The sequence below is a fragment of the Apodemus sylvaticus genome, chromosome 7 (genome assembly GCF_947179515.1).
Source record: "Apodemus sylvaticus chromosome 7, mApoSyl1.1, whole genome shotgun sequence".
NCBI lineage: Eukaryota > Metazoa > Chordata > Mammalia > Rodentia > Muridae > Apodemus > Apodemus sylvaticus.
The window spans coordinates 95,451,521-95,472,328 of NC_067478.1; the positions used below are offsets into that span (position 1 = coordinate 95,451,521).

General features: G+C 47.2%; 1 protein-coding gene across 2 annotated transcripts in view; it reads left to right on the forward strand.

Moving 5' to 3' along the window:
• Pknox2 (PBX/knotted 1 homeobox 2) overlaps window positions 1-20,808 on the forward strand; it is a 262,123-nt gene that overhangs the window by 234,636 nt on the left and 6,679 nt on the right. For both annotated transcript variants that reach the window (XM_052188700.1, XM_052188701.1), the window contains 3 exons: window positions 7,908-8,037; window positions 8,523-8,620; window positions 9,379-9,498. In XM_052188700.1, the coding sequence (XP_052044660.1) occupies window positions 7,908-8,037; window positions 8,523-8,620; window positions 9,379-9,498 (348 nt within the window). The remainder of the gene's footprint in view (window positions 1-7,907; window positions 8,038-8,522; window positions 8,621-9,378; window positions 9,499-20,808) is intronic.

Here is a 20,808-nt window from a genome sequence, read left to right on the forward strand (position 1 = left end):
TCTCAGTCACTCAGGGCTAATCTGATCTGAAAAATCATCCCTCTGTCTCCATGGAGATTTAGAGTCAGCTCTAGTATAGGGACCAGGACATGGCCCAGGACATCTAGTAGAGGCCAGCCATTTGGGGCTGTTTACTGTCTTGGGTCCTGGGAGAAGCCAGGTGAATATTTCACAGGGAGCTCCTGATTCCAGGGGGAGTGAGCTGTGAGTCTAGGATGACTTCTGACAGTCATAGGATGCTCAGACCCTGAAGTGCTGAAAAAGACAGGAAAGGAGAGGGGAGGGGGCTGAGCACACCACGTGTGGCTTGAGATCATCCTCTCCCAACAGAGAGCCGGGCCTCAGGCCCAGCCAGCACAGGGATCATGGCCAGGCCCATCTCTGCCTGAAGCAGGTTGAACAAATCTCAGGATGGGAGATTTTGCCCGTTGTGGTAGGAGAAGCTGCAGATTCATTGGCCAGGCTCCTAGGGGAGGTGGCCTTTCAGGCAGGCTTGGGAGAGTTAGTGGTCTATTGGCATCTTTAAAGGTAAATGTTCCCAGGACAGAAAGAAGTCTGAGAAGAGGCTAGGGAATAGCTTTTTAGAATCCCTGGAGAGAAGGGGACAGAGAGTCATTCATTCATGCATGCACCATATATTCATTCAAGCATTCATGGAATCTGTTGAGCTCTGTGGACATAAAGATGATATGACACAGTCTCTGACCTTGAAATGGAAATGACAGTACATCTTGTAACTAAATTTATGGAAGGAATATTCAAAATGTTTATTCTTTCAAAAATTATTTTATGTGATAGAGAGTTCTGTCTGCATGTATGCCTGTGTATCACGTGTGCACAGTACTACAGAGGCCAGAAGATGTTAGATCCTCTGGACCTGGAGTCGTAGGTAGCTGAGGGCTGCCTGTGGGTATTGAGAATTGAACCTAGGTCTTCTGGAAGAACAGCTTGTACTCTGAACCACTAAGCCTTTTTCCCAGCCCTGAGGAGATATATTTTGATGTTGACTATTATAGCCAACTGCTGAATATTTTAAAGAGAAATAGATGAATGCAATAGGGTCAGTGCTGGAGACACATTGCAGGACAAATTAATTGAGCTTTTACTGCTACAACATGAACTGGTAAGAAAGGAGCCCCTGCAGCACTGACTGAGCTCCCCGCATCACAAAAATAGTATGCACTAAGTATCTATGTATAATATTTTATTTATTCCCTCACAAGACTAAAGATGGACATTATACTTTACATTTCCTTTTGACACACAAAGAAAAAGAGAAGAAAAGAGACTGGCCCAGCACCACACACTAAGTAGTAAATGTGTATACGGTTGTAATAGAGCCTATGTTACATCCTGTTACACATAGAAAAGAGAGCAAGGTTCCAGGTTCCAGGCTAGGTGTGGGATGACTGTAATCCAGGGCTGCAGAGACTAGAGAAGACATAACGGGTTGCAATGGAGCGCAAATTTGGATTTGGTGCCTGCCTGGAAGAGGGGGAAGGAAGGAAGGAGTGGGCACATCCTAATGTGCTGGGCTTAGCAGCCTGTGAAAGAACTAGCTCTTAGCTCTGGGACTCCCAAGCACCCTAAGGAAGCAGCCGATGGCCCAGCTCTCCCTCATAAGGTAGACGTCTCTCTGACACACAGCAGGCTTTGCTTTTCCAAAGTTATCAGGGCGGTGGAAGGAACACGCTCCAATCACTCTTGCCAAGGCCCTAGGACTTCTGTCCCATGCTTGATCATCTTGAGCACGTGGCCTGTGACTTTTCAGGTCAGGTGGGGACAAAGGAAAGTGGTCCACCTCAGGAGTACCACCACTTAGACAGGAAAGCAACACCCTTGACCAAGGAGGCAAGAAGTGGATTTGTGCTGCCCGATTCCGCCATAGCAGTAGAGCTGAGACTTGTGTTAGGCCTCGTCGTGTGTAGTTCCTGCCTGGCGGGTGAAACCCGAGAGCTCCGCTCCTTCCGGGAAGGAATGTTCCTTAAGAGCAGCAGCTGCTGCTTGTCCCCACAGGCCTGGACTGCCTTTCCCTTGAGGCCAAAGCCCCCAGCTGTGGTGGAACAGGACGGGATTAGATGGTTTGTTTATATGTGCTTGGCTTCCTTGCTTTTGCAAAGCTAGCTCTTCTTGGTCTAAGGCGGGACTCTGGCTGTGATAGAGCAGAGAGACTCTGCCAGAAAGGGTGTCTGGGGACAGAGGCAACCTTCTCAAGCACCGAGACAAGCAGACAGCCCAGTAGGATCACAGATTTATGAAGCATCTAGCACGCACTCCAAAATGCGCTAGGCACAGTGTTAGAGGAAGAGCCAGCCCAGACTTCTTTCCCTCAAAAACCTATTCCCAAACTAAAGCATGTTGCACATCTGCACAAGAGAGACCCTTTCTGTGTGTCCTGTGTAAGGAGATAGGAAGTGAGGAAGAGTCTGGAGCACTGTCCAAACCCATGCCTAGAAAGGTGGGACAAGCTCTCCAGTGGAAGTGGGACACTGAAATGCATCCCACCCTCCCCTTGGGCCAGGCAAGTAACTCTTGGAGTAGCTATCTGGGAGGGGTTGGTGAGCTGGTCTGAGGCTATGGATCTGCAGCGACCCCTAGTGGCCAGGGCAAGGATGGCAGCTTGCTGGGCCCTGTATCTGGGTCCTGTCCCTTAATCCTTTCATTGGAATCCTAGAGACAGACCATCATTGGTTTTTTTCTTAATCCTAAAATGCAAGGGATTTTGCAAGGTCATCCAGTGTATCTCCCTGTTTCAGGGACAACCCAGTAAGATAAAAAGTCCAAATATTTCAAAAATAAATCCAAAAATATGTTTCCATCATTTCTTTTCGTCATGCTTTAATTTTTTACCCCATTTTGTGTGTATGTGTGTGTGTGCATATGTGCATGAATGGTATGAGTATGAGCATGCATGTGTGAGAGCGTGTACATGTGTACATGTGGCGTGTGTATGTATGTATGTGTGAGTGCATATGTGTGTGAATGTGTGTGAGTGTGAGCATGCATGTGTGTGTATGTGTGCCTGTGTGTGAGTTAGTGTGTGTGTATGTATGTGTGTATGCATGTGTGTACATATGTGCATGAATGTATGTGTGAGCATGCATGTGTAATAATAATGTGCATGTGTGCCTGTGTATGTGTATACATGCATGTGTGTGAATGTGTGTGAGCATGTATGTGTGAGAGCATGTGCATGTGTGCCTGTGTATATGTATACATGCATGTGTGTGAATGTGTGTGAGTGTGAGCATGCATGTGTGAGAGTGTGTACATGTGTACCTGTGGTGTGTGTATGTATGTATGTATGTATGTATGTATGTGTATACATGCATGTGTGTGAATGTGTGTGAGTGTGAGCACGTATGTGTGAGAGCGTGTATATGTGTATGTGTGTGTGTGTGTGTATCTGTGTGTGTCTGTGTGTGTGTGTGTCTGTGTTTCCCAGAAATTTCTTCTGTGGGTGGAAAATAAACTTTCTGGGCATCTCAGGCTCTTTCCCTATTAAGAGTGAATACAGAAGTCTTAGGACAGGGACAATTCCTCCAGTTGACATCAGAGCACAGATCCAATCTTGTGGTCACAGTCAGTTTTTGTGTGCCCCATTACCCCACAAACACACTTCCAAGAGCCATCCCAGAGTCCCTTTTGTTTCTTAGTAAACCCCTTCCTCTGAAGAAATTGTCTTTTTTGTTCCAGAAATGGAAGTTGGAGTAAAACTGATGACCGCTGATGCCCATAAGACATCAGTGCAGGGGTGAGGGCATCGCAGGTGGCACTCTGGGGGCACCCATTCCCTGTTTCTGTAAAGTTGCTGCACCCCCTTGTTCAGCCCCTCCTGAGGGACTCATTGCCTCTACATCTCAAATAAACGGATGTGTGGGGGTGTTCTAACGCCACCCGTGGGACCCAGGTCCCGGTGGCTCTCCAAAGAGACACAGCAGAGTTCTTGGTCTGGACAAGCTGCTTTCGTGTGCCTGGTACTTAAGATGGCTCAGTGTGATGTGAGACTGGATGCTGGAGGTGTCTGTGGTGTCCCTCTGCGAGTCTACACAGCAGCCGCCTGGGGCTGGAGTCAGATAAGCTTCCAGTAAGCTGTTGAGGAGACAACAAAACCTCGTATTTAGCCAATAGAGTCTCCCCCAGGGCTTTCTCTGCTGCCACAGTGGCTTCTTCAAAATGACTGAGACTGTCCCTAGAGAGTCAGAGCTGCCTTGTCGCCTTTCCACAGAGCTACAGACTAATGTGCAACCTGTCAACCACGCAGGGTGGAGTCTTCCCCCTCTTCTGAGATGGGGGCTATATGTAGATTTCTGAGGCTTAGAACCAAGTTCCAGAGGTGCATCAGACAAGACCAGTGAAGGTGTGTGACAAGGTCTGTGCTGTCCTGTCTAGGTGTGTAGCCTTGGCTCAACTCCTGCCACTAAGGCTTTTAGTGGACAGATTTAACCCCTGTTCTGCCACTGAAGTGACTACATCTATATGAAGTAAGAAATAAATCATTAGACACCAAACAGTACCAGACAGTATGTTTTCAGCAGGGCCATGGGATCTAACTCCAAAGTTGATTTCCTCTCTCTGTTAGCCTCTATCATACATATAAGGCCAGGAGATCTACAGCTATTTAAGTCAGGGAAGCTCCTTCCATTCTTTGGAATTCAATCCTTTCAAGGGAAATGGGACTGTCTCCCCCATGTTGACCCTGTAAGGTGGTGGTGAAATTAACAAGAAATCAAGCAGTCAGTATTCGATATTCATGTATAATATTGGTAATCTTCAGATCTGTCTGATGCTGGAGGCTAGCTGGAGAAAGCTTTGAAAGATTTAGATTGCCGAGGGTCTGATTCGGTGGCCCTGTGTGGCTTGGAGAGATGACCTAGTGGTTGGGACCATGTGCTGCTCTTGCAGAGAACCTGAGTTCAGTTCCCAGTACCCACATCAGGTCACTCAGGCCTGAAACTCCAGGTCCAGGGGAGCCCATGGCCTCCTCTAGAGGGCACCTGCATTGCCACAAGCAAGTCTCTGCACAGAGACATGCACATCCACACATAATTCAAAATAAAATCTTTAAAAAAAAAATCCCACACCTTAGTAGGTTTGTGAAGCAGTCCCCGTTTGCAGATGGAGGGCGGGGAGGAGAGGAACACCAAATGCAGCGAAGCCAGGCCTTTGCTTTCTCTTTCTTGCTCCAGCTAAGATGTTACCAACCCTGGCCCTGCTTGCGGTCTCTACTCCTGAACTTTTCCGTTCTACCCCTTTGCTGGTGTACTTTGGCTTCCTCTCAGCACCTCACAGCCAAGCAACAAGAGAAGGGCGGAGAAGGGTAGGGGAGAAAATGATCCAAGCCAGAACAAAAATTCCCTTTAGTTCCCCAGACCAAGTGAGTAGGGTTGGAGGCTCTCCAAGCCGCAAAGTTTGAGTAAGCAGCTGAGGTGTCCAGGTAGGGCTCACCCTTCTGTCTTTGCTACAAAACAGTGTGTGTGTGTGTGTGTGTGTGTGTGTGTGTGTGTGTGTGTGTTAGTTAAATCCCAAGAGGCATGATTTATACTTATGCTACTTTTCTTTGTGCTGTCCTAACCATGCTGGACACTTCAGGGGTAGTGAAGAGTGTCTAGGAGAAGTGTCTATTTAAGAGCCTCATTTATCTCCACCTGAAGAGGAGCGTCCCAGCATGGCTGACTCCAAAGGAGAGTTTGAGTATTGAGTAGCTTCTTCCATTGGCTTTAGGCCTAATGATATCTGGGTCTCCTTCTGTTAAATCTGCCTTATAAGTTAGCTTCTGCTTCAGCCATCTTTAGTACTGGTTCCGTCCCATGGGAATAGTTGTCTGGGACGCTGGCACCAGATCTCAAGCCTTGAGTCTGAAACCTCAGGCTTTGAGGACTCCCTGATGCTAACTTGAACCAAGATGGTAAGGAAGGAAGGAAGGAAGGAAGGAAGGAAGGAAGGAAGGAAGGAAGGAAGGAAGGAAGGAAGGCCTCCAGAAGAGGCATGATGTGATTCCCAGGATGACCGTTTTCTTAAGCTCAGTCTTAAACTCCAACCGAGTGGCTGGACAGATCGAGAGGAATCTCACTGGTGGGACGTTCTCACAGAATGCCCCAGAGGGGGAGTCAAGTCAGAAACTGCCCTTGCCCTTCCCCAGGGTCACCCGTGCCAAGAAGAATGTAAAATGGGAGTGAATCCTCTTGCTTCACCCTCCTGGAGAAGCTGACCCAGAGGCTCCATTGTGGCAATGGGCGGGGCCCCAGGCCCTGGTCCTGCTTCTACCGGTTTTTCTCCTCTGGCCCTGGACCAGGGATGTAACAGTGGTAACTTGGGAGGAGACGCAGAGGGGGATTCAACAGGCAGAGAGTCAAGGCAGACTCAGGAATGGTTGCTGCCCCGTGCTTCCCACAAGTGCTGATGACTTACATGATGCCACCGTGGAAGGAACAGTGTTGTGACTGTGCTCTGTGACACTTTCCTTGTATTTGTGACTACCAGTAGGCAGCTGTTGGCTAGAGCTGTCTTCTAATCATGGGCACCTCCTCAGTCCAGATTCTAAGCTTCCCCTGAAGGCCAAGGGACCAAGTTTCTTAAAAGTCCTGAAATAAAAGCAAGGAAGTAGAGCCATCCCTACCCCATGTTTACTCCATTCTCATGGCCACATACCTGTCTCCAGTTCTTACTAATCCCGTCTTATTGTCCCAGCTGTAAGCTTTGGAACATGGGCCTTAGTGACCACTGGATTCATTTGGTTCGTTAACTGACTCGAGGAGGGTGTTCTGATGGGGATCTGAGGCTGGGAAGAGCTCAGAGCGCCAGGCTGGGCTGCCAAGCCGCCCTCCTGTGTTACGTACCTTATTGCCCTCTTTCCTAAACACACCCATCTCTGACACATTCAGTTCCTGTTTCACAAATCTTATAAGTACCCAGCCACCAGGCACAGGTGCCCAGAAAGCAGGGAGGGCCCATTGCTTCATCCTGGAGGCCTGCAGCTAAACTTTCTTCCTCTGGTGTCAGGGGACTTTCAATATCAAATCTAAGGACTTTTTCATTGACTGCTAGAAGGCAAAGATGAGGGGAAATAAGACATCAGGGGGAAAAAACTCATTTTGACTGCCTTAGCTACTGCACAAACAAACTGGTTAACAATCTGGGCAAAGGGGATTCAGTTCCCAGTGTAATTCTGTGTTGAGATTCGGGGAAGACAGAAGAGCTTATGGCATGGGACTGAAGTCAAGGTTTCTATGTGATGCCATTAGAAGACAGATTATACAGTGATACAAAGTGGCTTTATTATTTTTAAATAAATATTTTAGTATCATAATGTAGGTGCTAAGGAGGATAAAGACATATCATTGAGGCATGAGGACAGATTAGGTGGTAGAGCACATGCCCAGTATGTGCACAAGCCCAGCACTGCAAAGAATGAGTAAACAAACAGAACTTTGGAAGCTGTCTCATGCTGGAGATATGTGGAGAACAGAGGTGCTGGAGGAGGGGAGGGCCAGGGTAAACATCTGGGCTCTTGAGCATCTAAGTAAGTGTTGATAAGGTGAGTGGAGACTCTCTGCAAGTCAGAATCACCTGGAGAGTTTTAAAACTCCAAAGCCTGGAATACACTCTCGTTAAAGAAGAGTCTCTGGGTTTGGAACCCAGAGCGCCATCCTTGGAGATTAATGCCTCTAGTTGTCAATGGAATGAAATGTAAGTGGAGGACTATTACAGGTCTTTGGTTTATTTTAAGATCAGGATTTCTTATTCACTCCTTTTAGAAGTCCTGAGAACTGCCTTCTGGTTTGTGTCTGGGAGGAGGAACAGGAGTTGGGGGTGTGGGGGTACCAGGAAGGGAAGGGAAGATTTTGGGACTGAAGCATCTAAGCTCTTGGGGACATTGTCACAAACTACCCCTCCCTTACCGCCAGGACCTCCTGCAGAATTCCCCCAATTCCATGTCTGGAGTCTCCAATAACCCCCAGGGGATTGTGGTCCCAGCCTCAGCACTCCAGCAGGGCAACATCGCCATGACAACCGTCAACTCTCAAGTCGTGTCAGGTTGGTGCAGGGTTTTGGGGATTGTGGGAAGCATCTTGGGAGAAAAGGGGGTGCCCCTAGAAAATTCTGGGATGAGTGAGTGTCCTCTGCTCAGGGAGGAACTTCTGGCTTAGTTTCTTGACTGAAGTGTTCTGCACCTAGTGAGCACCAAGACCTGATCATGACGGGTTGGAACAAATTTAAGTCAAAATCTCATGGCCGTCCCCCCGACACACACACATTCCCTCAAGCCCCCCAGCACGCACATTCAAGACTGAGTAAGGCCTTGTCCCTCCTCCTAACTTCTTCCTACCAAAGGCTCTGTTCTTCCCTCTGGACATCATTGCTTACTTCACCCCTGCCTCTCCTACAAAGGGAGCAAACATCCATTCTGCTACTACCCCAAGAGTCTTCACATGAGAGTGCCAAGCAACTGGGGACCCTGCTTGCCATCTTCTTTTTTGACCTCCATGTCAGGGGGACCCCAAAATTGGTTGTCTCCTCAGGTGGAGCCTTATATCAACCGGTTACCATGGTAACCTCCCAGGGTCAGGTGGTCACCCAAGCAATCCCCCAGGGAGCCATCCAGATCCAGAACACGCAGGTGAGTGTGTGTAGGTGTGTGCATCTGTGCATGAGCAATGGAGGGCAGCTGTGATTCTTTGCCGTCTGCTGGGCACTGCGGCAAATGGCTCCCTTAATCCTCACCTCTTAAGACACCGCTCTCTGGACAGGAAGCTGGATGTAAGCAAGGTTTTATCGGCTCTGGGGATTTTGCTGCCTCCAGAGTTTATATCAAAGGACCCTGCATTTCCTGTGCTTGGTCGCCCAGTTCCAACTACTCTGCACCTCAGTGATATAGAGGTCAGATCTCTAGAAAGATCTGAAGTCAGGCACCTGAGATCCGACACTAACTGTGATCTTGCATATGTCTCCTTACCTCTCTGAGCCTGAGTTCTTATCAAAAAAGAAGGATTAATACAATCATAGCCAACCTAGAGGGCTGTGGTGAGGATTAAGCACGGCGAGGGACAGGAAAGTGCTTTGCAAACTGTAAAGTATCACAGAAATGCTAATAACTACTGGATGGTTTATGGCAAACTCTCATCTTCGGGCCTCTCTGCATGACCCTTTTCTTCCTTTCTCATCCCCCCTTTCCCTTATCCCCTCACCCCAAGCCTCATCTCCATTCTCTGAGGGGGTAGTATGGGGTGAGAGGAAAAGGTGACCTCCCCAGGGCCCCAAGAATGACTTGGGAAAAGGGGGTTGACAATGAGAGTGTGCCGTTACTATGGCAACAGGTCCCTAGCCACTGGCCTCACAGGCTGCTGATGCTGACTCTTTTCTTCACGTGCCCTGAAGGTTAACCTTGACCTCACCTCCCTCCTGGACAATGAGGATAAGAAGTCCAAGAACAAACGAGGAGTCTTGCCCAAGCATGCCACCAATATAATGCGTTCTTGGCTCTTCCAGCATCTCATGGTGAGTGTGTGTGTGTGTGTGTGTGGGGGTGTGCATCTGTATGTGTGCATGCTGGAGGTGTGGAATCACAGCAGGGGATGATAAACAGCCCACTGCACAGGTATCACACTCTGCATGCAGAGACTATGGTCTCAGAAAAGGGGCTATTCTGGATCATCAGCTACAGGGCAGATTGGAGGAGACCTCCATGGGACCCAGAGTCCAAGGTCTTCTGAATACTCTCTGCTACTGCTAGGTCAAAAAGTTAGGGCGAAGTGTGAACACAGGAGATGATGGAGACCAACATTCTGAAGAGAGTTTAGCACTGGGCAAGTATTTAACACTTTGTCCATGCTGGAAGCAGCGTATGTCATGGTTCCCCAGCAACCAGTGCCTTCATGTGGTAGCCTTGAAAGATGAGGTAGGAGTGGCCACCAGGCTTCCCAAGTCAGATTTCAAAGCTTCTGGGCTAAATGGAAGGTGGCTAGGCAACTCTACTGAAAAGAGCACACTTGGGCCATCCTTCACAGACCATAGCTGAGCTATACAAGCAGAAGCATCAAGAGCAGCATAGACAGTCTTCACACACACACACACACACACACACACACACACAGCTCCAGCAGAGACATTGAAAGTTCCTGGAGACCAGATATAGTACATCAGGTGTGACCTGTTTCTTCTACAGCTGTGTGATAATTCCAGTGGTATTTGTTTCTCAGAGTGGCGAAAGTTGAAAGAGGACAAACATACAGAGCTATAAGGTCATCCCTTAATTATCTGTTCACTGGGCATGGTGGTGCTACATGCCCAAGTGCTTGGTAGGCTGAGACAGAAAGAGCATGAGTTCGAGGCTGGCCTGGGCTATACAGCAAGACCCTACCCCAAAACAACAAAGAGAAACTCTTCCCTTTTGAACCTTCTGCTACAGTGAATGAAGAGCAAAGTTGTACACAGCTTGATTTTGTTGATTTTGCTTTTGAGACAGCGTCTTACTATGATGCCTGGCTGGCCTCAGACTCATGATCTTCCTGCTAGTCTCCCCAAATGGTAGACAGATTCACAGCTGTGTGCCACCACACTGAGCTTGAAACAAGGCTTTGTTTTGTTTTGTTTTGTTTTTTAAGGCCTAGTCCCAGTCTTTGTGAAATCTAGAGGTGAGCAGGATGTGTGAGGCTGATGTGTTATTTTGATTTAAAGTACGAATCGATTTTGCCGTCCTCTGACACTGAGAGTAACCTTCCTACAGTGCTTGCTCTAGGTGTGGGTAGACCTACCTATATACACAGTCTCTCCCAAGAGTAGGGACTGTGCGTCATTCTTGAAGCCTTGATTCATTCACAGTGTATGACCTCAGGACTTACTGGGTCTTCTAAAAGTCTTCCCAAGATGAACTGTTTAGGAAAATTTGGGTTCTACAAAATTTTGTCTACTTTTTAAAAAGTGTGTGTGTGTGTGTGTGTGTGTGTGTGTGTATGAGAGAGAGAGAGAGAGAGAGAGAGAGAGAGAGAATTGATTGCACAGGGGGTGGGGCTCAGTTCGCCATACTGCATGCATATAGAGACCAGAGGTCAATATTCAATGCCACCCTCTATCACTCTTCTTCGGTTTTGAGACACGGTCTCTCAGAGAACCTGCAACTTGCTATTTAAGTTAGGCTAGTGTGCAAGGGAATCTCCAGGGTCCCCCTATGTCCATCCCCACAGTGTTGTGGTTATAAGCAAGGCGTGGTGTGACACACCTTTAATCTCAGTATTCAAAGGCAGAGGCAGGCAGAGTTCTGTGAGTTCAAAGCCAGCCTGGTTTATGTAGCATGTCCCAAGCCAGCTGGGGCAGCATAGTGAGACCCTGTCTAAAAAGAAACATTTGGTGCTGGAGTTGCAGATAAGACACCACACCCAGCTTCTCCATGGGCGCCATGGGTCCAGATTCTGGTCCTCATCCACTTTACCCTTTGATCCAGCTCCCCAACCTGACTTCTTTATTCTTTTTTTTTAATTATTTATTTATTATATGTGAGTACACTGTAGCTGTCTTCAGACACTCCAGAAGAGGGGATCCAATCTCATTACAGATGGTTGTGAGCCACCATGTGGTTGCTGGGATTTGAACTCAGAACCTTCAGAAGGAAGGTCAGTGCTCCTAACCGCTGAGCCATCTCTCAGCCCTGACTTCTTTATTCTTTATTCACATGGTAGATTGTAAGAAGGATAGGGTTTGGAATGAAGGATAAGGTTCGAGACTTCGTCCAAACATCTGAGTTCTAAATTACCTGCGATAGTTTCATCGTCACTTCGAGAACCAACCCTGGCACTATAGTTCTTGGGAAATCCCACTCATGGTTGCATTGACTAGGTAGGTACTGGCTGTGAGCTTTAGGACAAAAGAGAAGGGGTGAAGGACAGACAGACATCCAGGCACCATAAATGTTTTATCTCCAGCTCAGTTAGCACAACTAGTTTAGGGACTGGTTAATTTGAAAGGTTAGCTTAAAAAGGAACAGCCACCCAAAAGACATGGTTTATGTTAATTTAAAAGATATACATATATTCATTTGCTAATTTTGGTAGAGAGCCAAAATCTTTTTCTTACTAAACTGTATCATTTTACTTGCATAAGCCTTTCTTAGAATAAAACATCTTCAAATTCCAACTTCATGTCAAGTGCAGTAAGAACACTGACTTTGGGAATCTAATCTAGTTATAGGATCTTTGTAAATCTTTATTCCAGTCTCTAGTGTGTATCCCACCCAATCAAAATGAGTCAGCATTTTCTCTGTCTCTGTCTCCCTGTCTCTGTCTCTGTCTCTCTCTTTCTCCCTCTCCCTCTCTCTCTGTCTCTGTCTTTTGAGACAGGGTTTATCTGTGTAGTCCTGGCTGTCCTGGAACTCACTTTGTAGACCAAACTAGCTACAACTCAGAGATCCACCTCCCAAGCTCTGGGATTAAAGGTGTGTGCCACCACCGCCTGGCAGAAGTCAGTATTCTAAAGCAAATTTGAGTCTCAAATTTTCCAAAGCTTTCTACATAGTTTTCTTAGCAACAATAACTCATTCCTTTTGTGCCATAGTTCATTCATTAAGTCACAGAACCACAGGCTCGTGTGTAACTGGCATGCACCAGACTGGATACAAGCACAGCTGACTTTCTGACAAGCGGTCAATGTGGCTGGCGAGGCTTCCACAAAATGCTCCGTTCATCTCCAGCCTGGGTCTGAAGCCAATGGATGGTTTGCAGGTGTTTGTAGATACGCAGAATGACCCATAATCTGCCACCTTGGCTAGCGTGATTCTGAGCACTTCTATAAACACTGGCTCTTCCTCTTGCTGATCTCTCAGGCCGAAGTTGTGTTTTCCTCTTGCTTCTGTCCCCTGTTGTTGTTTGCCCTGTTCTGTGGCAGGGGCAGTTGCAGGGGTGCGTTGGGGTGATAGAAAGCACCTGAGGTGAAAGGCTAACTCCCAGAGTCACAGGGCTGAAAGGAGATGGGGACACTTCCATCCTCAGTACTGGTTTCCAGTCCTTGAGGAATGTGGTGACATTTCCTTGCTATTTCATTTTGGCCAAAAGAGGCTAAACTCGAGCTGGAAGCAGTAGGACCACAGGAACCCACGTCACGCAGGAAGTCCCTGAAGAGGGCCCTCCCCACGGAGGAGGGAAAGTTACCCTTCCTCCTCCTTGGCTGCAATACCGCCCCTGCTACTTCTGATACCTGTCAGTCGTCCTGAGCTATCTGCAATTCTACTCATTCCCATTCCTAAACTTGATGATCCTCTGTGTGCCGGGAGGTCTTGGAGAAGAGCCCAGGCCCCAGCAGGATCCATCATGTGCCACACCACAGCAGCCTGTCTATGTGCTATCAGCACTTTAGCATATCATCTCTTTAAGCCACACGAGCACACAGCCCCCCTCCTCCCCCGCCGCCGCAGGTAGGTCCTACTGTCCTGTGCTACCAGTGACAAAACTGAGGCTCAGACAAGGCTCAGGTTCTACACGATCACACAGATAATAAGGACCAGGCAGGAATCGAACCTATGGCAGTGTGACCCTAGGTTCTGACCTCCTGTTCATTCAGCGCCTCTGCCTTCACAGTGATCTCAGCAAGAGCATATGCAATGCTCACACCACGATCTGGGCAAGGCAAAGCTGAGCCCCGAGCCTTTCTGCCAGAGACCTGTGGGAGAGTTGTGGGATTTATATGCACCCAGGCCCACATTTTAGACCTTGGAGTGAGGCTGCCTTACCACCACCCATCTGTCAGGCTGATGAGGCTTGCAGCCAGGGCCCAGCTGTGCTCCGCCCACTCCCACCCTCATCCCAGCCACACAGAGACCAGGGCCTTGCTCCAGGGCCTCTTATGATCCCTGATGTGGTTTTTTTTAAAAAAAAAAATCAGATGGCAAAAGAGGCACCAGGGGCTTCTTCTATATGACTTTTTAAATGGAAACATCACATACCATAAAATTTACCCTTCGAAATATATGATTCCAGAGGAGGGGTACATGGCTCAGTTGATAGAGTACTTGCTTAGAAAGACAGATCCCCAGCAGGGACTATACTGGTCGTTACATACATGTAATCCCAGCACCAGAAAAAGAGGCGGGAAGAGCAGAAGTTTTAGGTCAAAGTTTCAGCTACACAGGTTCAAGAGCAGCCTAGGCTAGAGATAATCCTTCTCCAAAAAAAAAAAATGATAACATAGGTTTTAGTATATTTACATCCTCGCGCCGTCATCACAGCTGCCTAATTTCAGATGTTTTCCTTCTTCCTAAAGAAATCCCACAGTCATTAGCCAACACCTCCAGCCTCTAACAACTTGGACTTTACTGAACACCTCTATGGGTCAGCCCTTCCAGAAATCTCACTCAAGTAGATCATAAGACCGTCTTTGTTACTGTGTTCTTTTAATCCATCATGGGGCGGAAGGCGCAGCTCAGTGGAGGAGTGCTTGCCGAATTAGCATCACATTGTCAAGGGCCATTTATTGTGGACTGACAGCACTCCACTGTGTGTCTAGATCGCATCGTGTTTATCCCTTCTCAGTTGAGGGACACTTCGGCAGTTTCCATCTTGGACTCTGAGGAACACTGCTATGAATGCTTGTAGACCTAGTAGGGTTTCTGATAGCTTTCATCAGCTTCCCAGCTATCTCACTGCACCCCTAGTGCCTTGCATGCTAGGCTCAGGGCCTGGGAGAAATTGGCCAAACTTTCTGGTGTAGCTCATGCCCTGTACAGGATTCCTGGCCAAGGAAGGCAATGAAAATGAAAGCCAGTCAGTTGCCTCTGCACCTTTATGGTGCTGCCAACCACTGCACAGATGTTCTTTGCATTCTCCACCATCTTCCTGGACAGGAGGGCTCTGTGCGAACAAAGCCTTGAAGGAATTATATTCATGGGGGTCTTGCCACCAGGTCACTGGCAGGACCCACCTGTCCTCTGGATCTAGACATAGTGATTCATTCTACAGAAAGATTGTAGTCTCTTGAGTAGGACACAGCACTTGGTGGCTAGAGGACCTGGCGTGAGTTCTTTGACCTCTTTAAAGCCTATTTCCTCTGATAAAAATTTCCTCTGATAAGAATGTGGCATGCAGCTTGAGTGGGCCGTAGTGAGGATAGAGCATGATAAGTGTGAGATAGTTCAGTTGACACAGGCTCAGCTACTGACTCAGATGCTTCCAGTATCCTCTGGAGGTCCTTATATGACTTGTCTTATACTGGTTTGAAAAATCAACAACATGACCTAACGTTCATTCTTGTTTTCTGCTACTTTTTCTTCTTGCTCTTATTGTCTGAAGTTCCATGATTCAAATGTCTGTTTTAAAATTACTCTGTGAGAAGCAGGTACCTACGGAAAGGCCACGAGGCCATCAGTCATTCCCAGTTTGTCCTGAATTAGTTCAAAGTCAGATTTTCTACTTTACCCCCCATTCAGCTAAGATTATAGTTGCATGTACAGAATGTCCATCTCTGGTGGAGAACACTTTGTTAACATGGTATCTTTTTTTTTTAAAGATTTTATTTGTTTTATGTGTTTAAGCACACTGTAGTTATCTTCAGATACACCAGAAGAGGACGTCAGATCCCATTACAGATGGTTGTGAGCCACCATGTGGTTACTGGGAATAGAACTTAGAACCTCTAGAAGAACTGCCATGCCAGCGCTCTTAACCGCTGAGCCATCTCTCCAGTCTGTTAACATGATATCTTGAGAAGTCGAGCTAGAATGGGTTGCCAGAGGAAGATCTAGAAGTTGTGTTACATTTCCTAGGCCCTGTCTCCTTTAATGCTGCAAGGAATGCTTTATCTATATCATCAAAGACATGTTCAGGGAACTTGATCTTGAAGACCTAGGGGCCTGGATGTCCGAAATGCAGAATCCTGACTGTGTGATGATACAAGAGACTAGGATGGATGAGAAGTGCTGAGTAGTGAATGGGAGACTTCACAAAGGCAGCGAGATGGCTTAGCACTTAAGGGGCCTTCCACCAGCCTGACAGCCTGAGTTGGGCAATCCCAGAACAAACAGGGTAGAATGAGAGAACCAACTCCCATAGATTGTCTTCTGACCTCCACATATTCACATACATAGACACTTGAACACACACACATGCACGCGCGTGCACACACACACACACACACACACACACACACACACACGGGGAGGGGGTTGTACACACAATACCAGAGCATCAGGAAATGAGTTTGGGAGGCAGATAGACATGAAATGGTTCCACTTGCTCTATGGCTTTCAACAGGTCAGTCAGCTTCCCTAGCTCTGAGTTCCTCTTCCTAAGGCAGATAGAACAATGCCTGCTGTTATAATTTTGTTTCTGTTGCTCTGGTTAAATATCCTGGAAAAAGGCAATTTAGGAAAGAAAGAGATTTATTTCAGCTTATGACTCCGGGTTACATTTCATCATTATGAAGAAGTCAAGGCAAGAACTTCAAATAGCTAGTCATTTCATATCCACAGTCAAAAGCAGAGAGGAATGGATGAGGGAGTTTGCTTGCAGGTTAGCTTTCTCCTTTCTAGTATAGTCTGGGACCCCATGCCTAGGGAATGGTGCTACCCATAGTTGCCTGCGTCTTAAGAGAACAACATCCCACCACACACACACACATGTGGAACTCTCTTCCCAGGTGATTTGAGATTGTGTAAAGTTGACAAAGCTAGCTATGTGTTGAAGATGATTGGTGATGTATTCTAAAGCAGAATGGCTAGCAGCAGAGATGAACTAGCCTGGTTAGAGATACAGGGAACATGGGCCCTGCGACTGACTCACTGCCCCTTACTACTTGGGTAACTACAGCTGGTTGTTACACTCTCCAGAGATTTTTTTTTCATATGTGACATGAGAACAAAGCCTAACTCCTAGGTGCTTTGGCAGCACACGGTGAGCACATAGTGGGAATTCTATACATTGTAAAAGGCATCCAGCCATTGTGGGTATTCATGGGGATAGTAACTACTGTCAGCGATGGAACGCATTCCCATAGACGTCTGTATAACTTTATAGGAATCTGCTTGAAAGCATAGGAAGGCTGATGGAGTTCAACAGAAAGAAGGTCAGAACCATCAGATCACCCTGCACTGAGTGACATGTGAGGGCAACACTGTAGAGCCCAGTGCTCTAGTCTTTTTAGAATAGTGAAGTCATCACTAGGTAACCTGCAAGTGGAGACCAGTCAGGGCCTTTGGCCAATCCATGTCTCCAAGGCATAGCTGGGGTAAGGCACTGCTATCTTTACACACCTGCCCCTTCTTGGGCTCCAGAGGGATAGGCTGGGCTCTGGGACTCTTTACATTCTAAGCAGGTTGGAGGTGTTTAATTACAGGGCTTGGAGAGAGGACCTGACATTTAGGGTGGACTTTAAGGATGGTTTGGGATTGAGTGGATTGTGGATGGTCATTTTTGGGTGGCAATCATCTCTCAAGGAATCATCTTTAACTGTTGTCTTAACGTCTTAATTGTTGTTGGCAGAGGAACTAAACCTTCCCCTCAGAATGTTCTCATCATGAAATTCTCTTCATCCCTGCTCTGACGCTGGAGTTTGATGACCCACACGGTACCTTGGCATGACTAAAATGGGAGGCAGAAAGCTGTCTCGCTGTGTTCTTCACTACACCCATCTCTTGATGCCAAGGAGACTTAGGCCTCAAATTTCTGCTATAGTGTGAGACTATTCTCCCACCCACTACTCACTGGACTGAAGAGAAGCTGCCTTCTGACTCCCAAGGGAGGATAGCTGAGTGTTGGAGCATGAGAGGCTCAGGGTACTCCACAGGACACTAGTGGCTTTTAGAGATGCCCTCTAAAAAGTGTCATAAGACATATACCACCTCACAGCATCCCTAAGAAACCTGAGACACTGGTTAGGAGAAAACACACATGTACACACGACTTAGAGCAGTCTTCAAGGATGCAGAAAAGGAAGCCCTTCAGGAAAATGGAGCAAGATACACCTTCACAGAGGGCATGGGGCTCCAGCTGGCTGCCAACAAACAACCTGTAGTTTTTTCAGAGCTAGGGCATTATGCGTCGATATGATTTCTCTTTCCTTCTCTAATCTCTTTTTAACAAACACACAGAGAATATAACAGGCACTACCCTCAGGACCCTGAGGCTGGTAGAATGATTTCCTAACTTTGCAGGAGGAAAAAAAATGAGAGGCAAGTCCAGGATCCAAACCATGTAGAAAACTATGTTCTTACCCATACTCACAGGGCCACCTCTCTGGCCCCTCTACAGAAGCAAGGTATCTTGATAGACTGTTAAGTATCCCCTCCTGCCTGCCCCTCAAATAGTCAACAGTTAATCAAGGAACAGCAGTAGTGTGGCTTGCGTCCAGGAAGAATTCCTGAGGGTCTGAATCAGAATCACTGCCCATCCTCCTTTGTACCTGCAGACACCTGCTCCCAAATCTCCACATAAATTCATTCAACAAGTACATACCCCACACTTAGAGTGGGTCAGGCATTCTCTGTGCAGATGGGGAAGGAGATAAAGAGAAACATACCATTCCCTTTTCTCAAAAAACTGACAATCTGTCTCTTTGGGGTGGCAGATAACAAAACACCCTATAGTGGGAGGCAATCTAAGGAAGCGCTTGAGTCTGGAAGGAGGAGACTGGGTGGGATAAAGATGAACAGAAGCAGGCACAGAAGCACGCTAAGAAGAACCATTCTCATTACAGTGTGGTGAATGAGTTGAAATAGAAACCAGAGAAAGAACAGCTTGTAGACTGAAAAACAGGAAGTAGGATATATTCACAGTGGAAAACTATACAGCAGCAAAAACAAATAACTATGGCCACTCAAAACTGTGAATGAACAAATAATGTCATTAGTATAATGTTTGAAACCCAGACAAATTGCTGTACGTTCCTATAGTCCCAGCACTCAGGAGTTGGAGGCAGAAGGACCAGAAGTCCGAGGTCATCCTCAGTTATGCAGTGAGTTCATAACCAAGCTGAGCTGCATGAGACCCTGTCTCAAAGAAAACCAACCAACCAACCAAACAAACAAACAAACAAAAAACAAGACAAAACTGAGCCATCATGTTGCAGGATAGAATGAATGCATACAGAATGACCTACAGAAAAGCAAGGAAGTGATTTTCATAAAAATTCTTTGGGAGAGTGGCTGGAAGGAAGCAGACAAAACTCCCAGGGTGGGAGCAGTCTCCCATCTTTTGACCTAAGAGTGGATGGATGGGTATGGAGCATTTGCTGGGTGGCGGGAGGTGATGCTGTGCTGCTTGGCTCTCTGTGCCTCTCTTTGTGTGTTTAAAGGATAGGAGTAAAAACAAGAAAGAGTGAGCATCCTAAACATGGCAAGTGCTACCAGAGGAAACCCATTGCTGATTGGGCTTGCCTCAGTCAAGCAAGGCCTGCTTGTCTGCTTGCACGATTGTTTGCTTGCTCTGTCGTCTCTGAAATCAGGGTGTCTCTAGCATCAGTGTCATGCTAGATGTGACACCCTATGGTCATTTCAAAGTTCTGCCCCTACTGGGTGCCTCCCTTTGGGACCCAGGCTCTCCTGAGCATGGTGTTCCCATAGGACGAAGACTCCAAAGCAAGCCCATGGTTTTCAAGAGGGGGAAAGCAAGAAAGGTTTGGTAGGCTCTAGAGTAGGTCTGGGGAAAGGAAAGCCCAACTCCTTACTGAGTCTGCTGTCAGTGTGGGCTCCACTGATACCCATAGGCTGATGTTGCCCACATCACAGGTCCCTTGGGGACCCAGTCAACCACATGGTGAGATCCACATGGGCAAGGAAAGTAGAAGGGTCATCACGGGGTAACCTTGAATAAAAGAAGTAGCCAGAGATACAAAAACCAGTACTGGATTTGTTTCTTCTGACGAGAGTTCATTCTTCAAACTAAAACCTACTTCAGTGTCCTTTGAACCCAAGGAGACAAGAGTTGTAGAGGTATAGAAAGGGTAGAAATGGGAGAACTGTAGAGGAGGGTTTTTTTTTTTTTTTTTTTTTTTTTTTTTTTTTTTTTTTTTTAGGTTAGTTTGCAGAGGGAGCCAAAAGGCACCTGCTTACTGTATATGCTTCAAGTTCCTCGTCTTGAGTGTTCAACGGGAGGAGTCTGAGAGGCCTCTATGTATCTGTAAGAATATAACACTCTTGTTCTGTCAGCCCATTATGTCACTCTGAAGTCCAAGATGTGGGTACTTTTTTTTTTTTAACTTCCATGTTAACCAGAGAAAGCTAAGGACAAAAGACACAGAATGAGTAGCCAAGGCCCAACAGCCACCAGATAGTGGGACAAGACTCCTGCTCCTCAATCGCTCTTCACTATCAAGAAACCTTGCCCAGTTGAAGTCTTCAGGCGGGTACTCAGAAGGATCTGGACTTTGCTAGTCAGGGCTATACCTTTTCCAAGGAAGGTTCATTCACTTGGAGGCAGCTGTAGCTTGGGCCCTTCCTTTTGGCCTTCGGCAGAACTCCTCCAGCTGGTGATCATAGGACAGCTTCCAGGGGACAATGCTCATCTCCTAAGATCTCATTTCACTCCCTCTCTTGTCCTTGGCCTCAAGCCTTTCCAGTTGTGCTAAAAGTAGCACTGACTCAATTGTGGTCTGTCTGGTGCCAGGACTATTTTGATTCTGTCCTCAGGAGTCATGTGGTCTGAGGCGTGTGCAAGCTGGACTGCTCCCCGGGACTCGGCTGTGGTGCCAGGAATGTTCTGGCCCACACACCTGTTCCTAAAGCTGGGCTAAGTGTTTCTTCTCATCCACAGCCTCCACCCTGTGCCTCCTGAGACGGTACACTGGAATGGAGAGGTGGCGGGAGCTGTTAGCAGGGGTACTCATAGTGTAGGA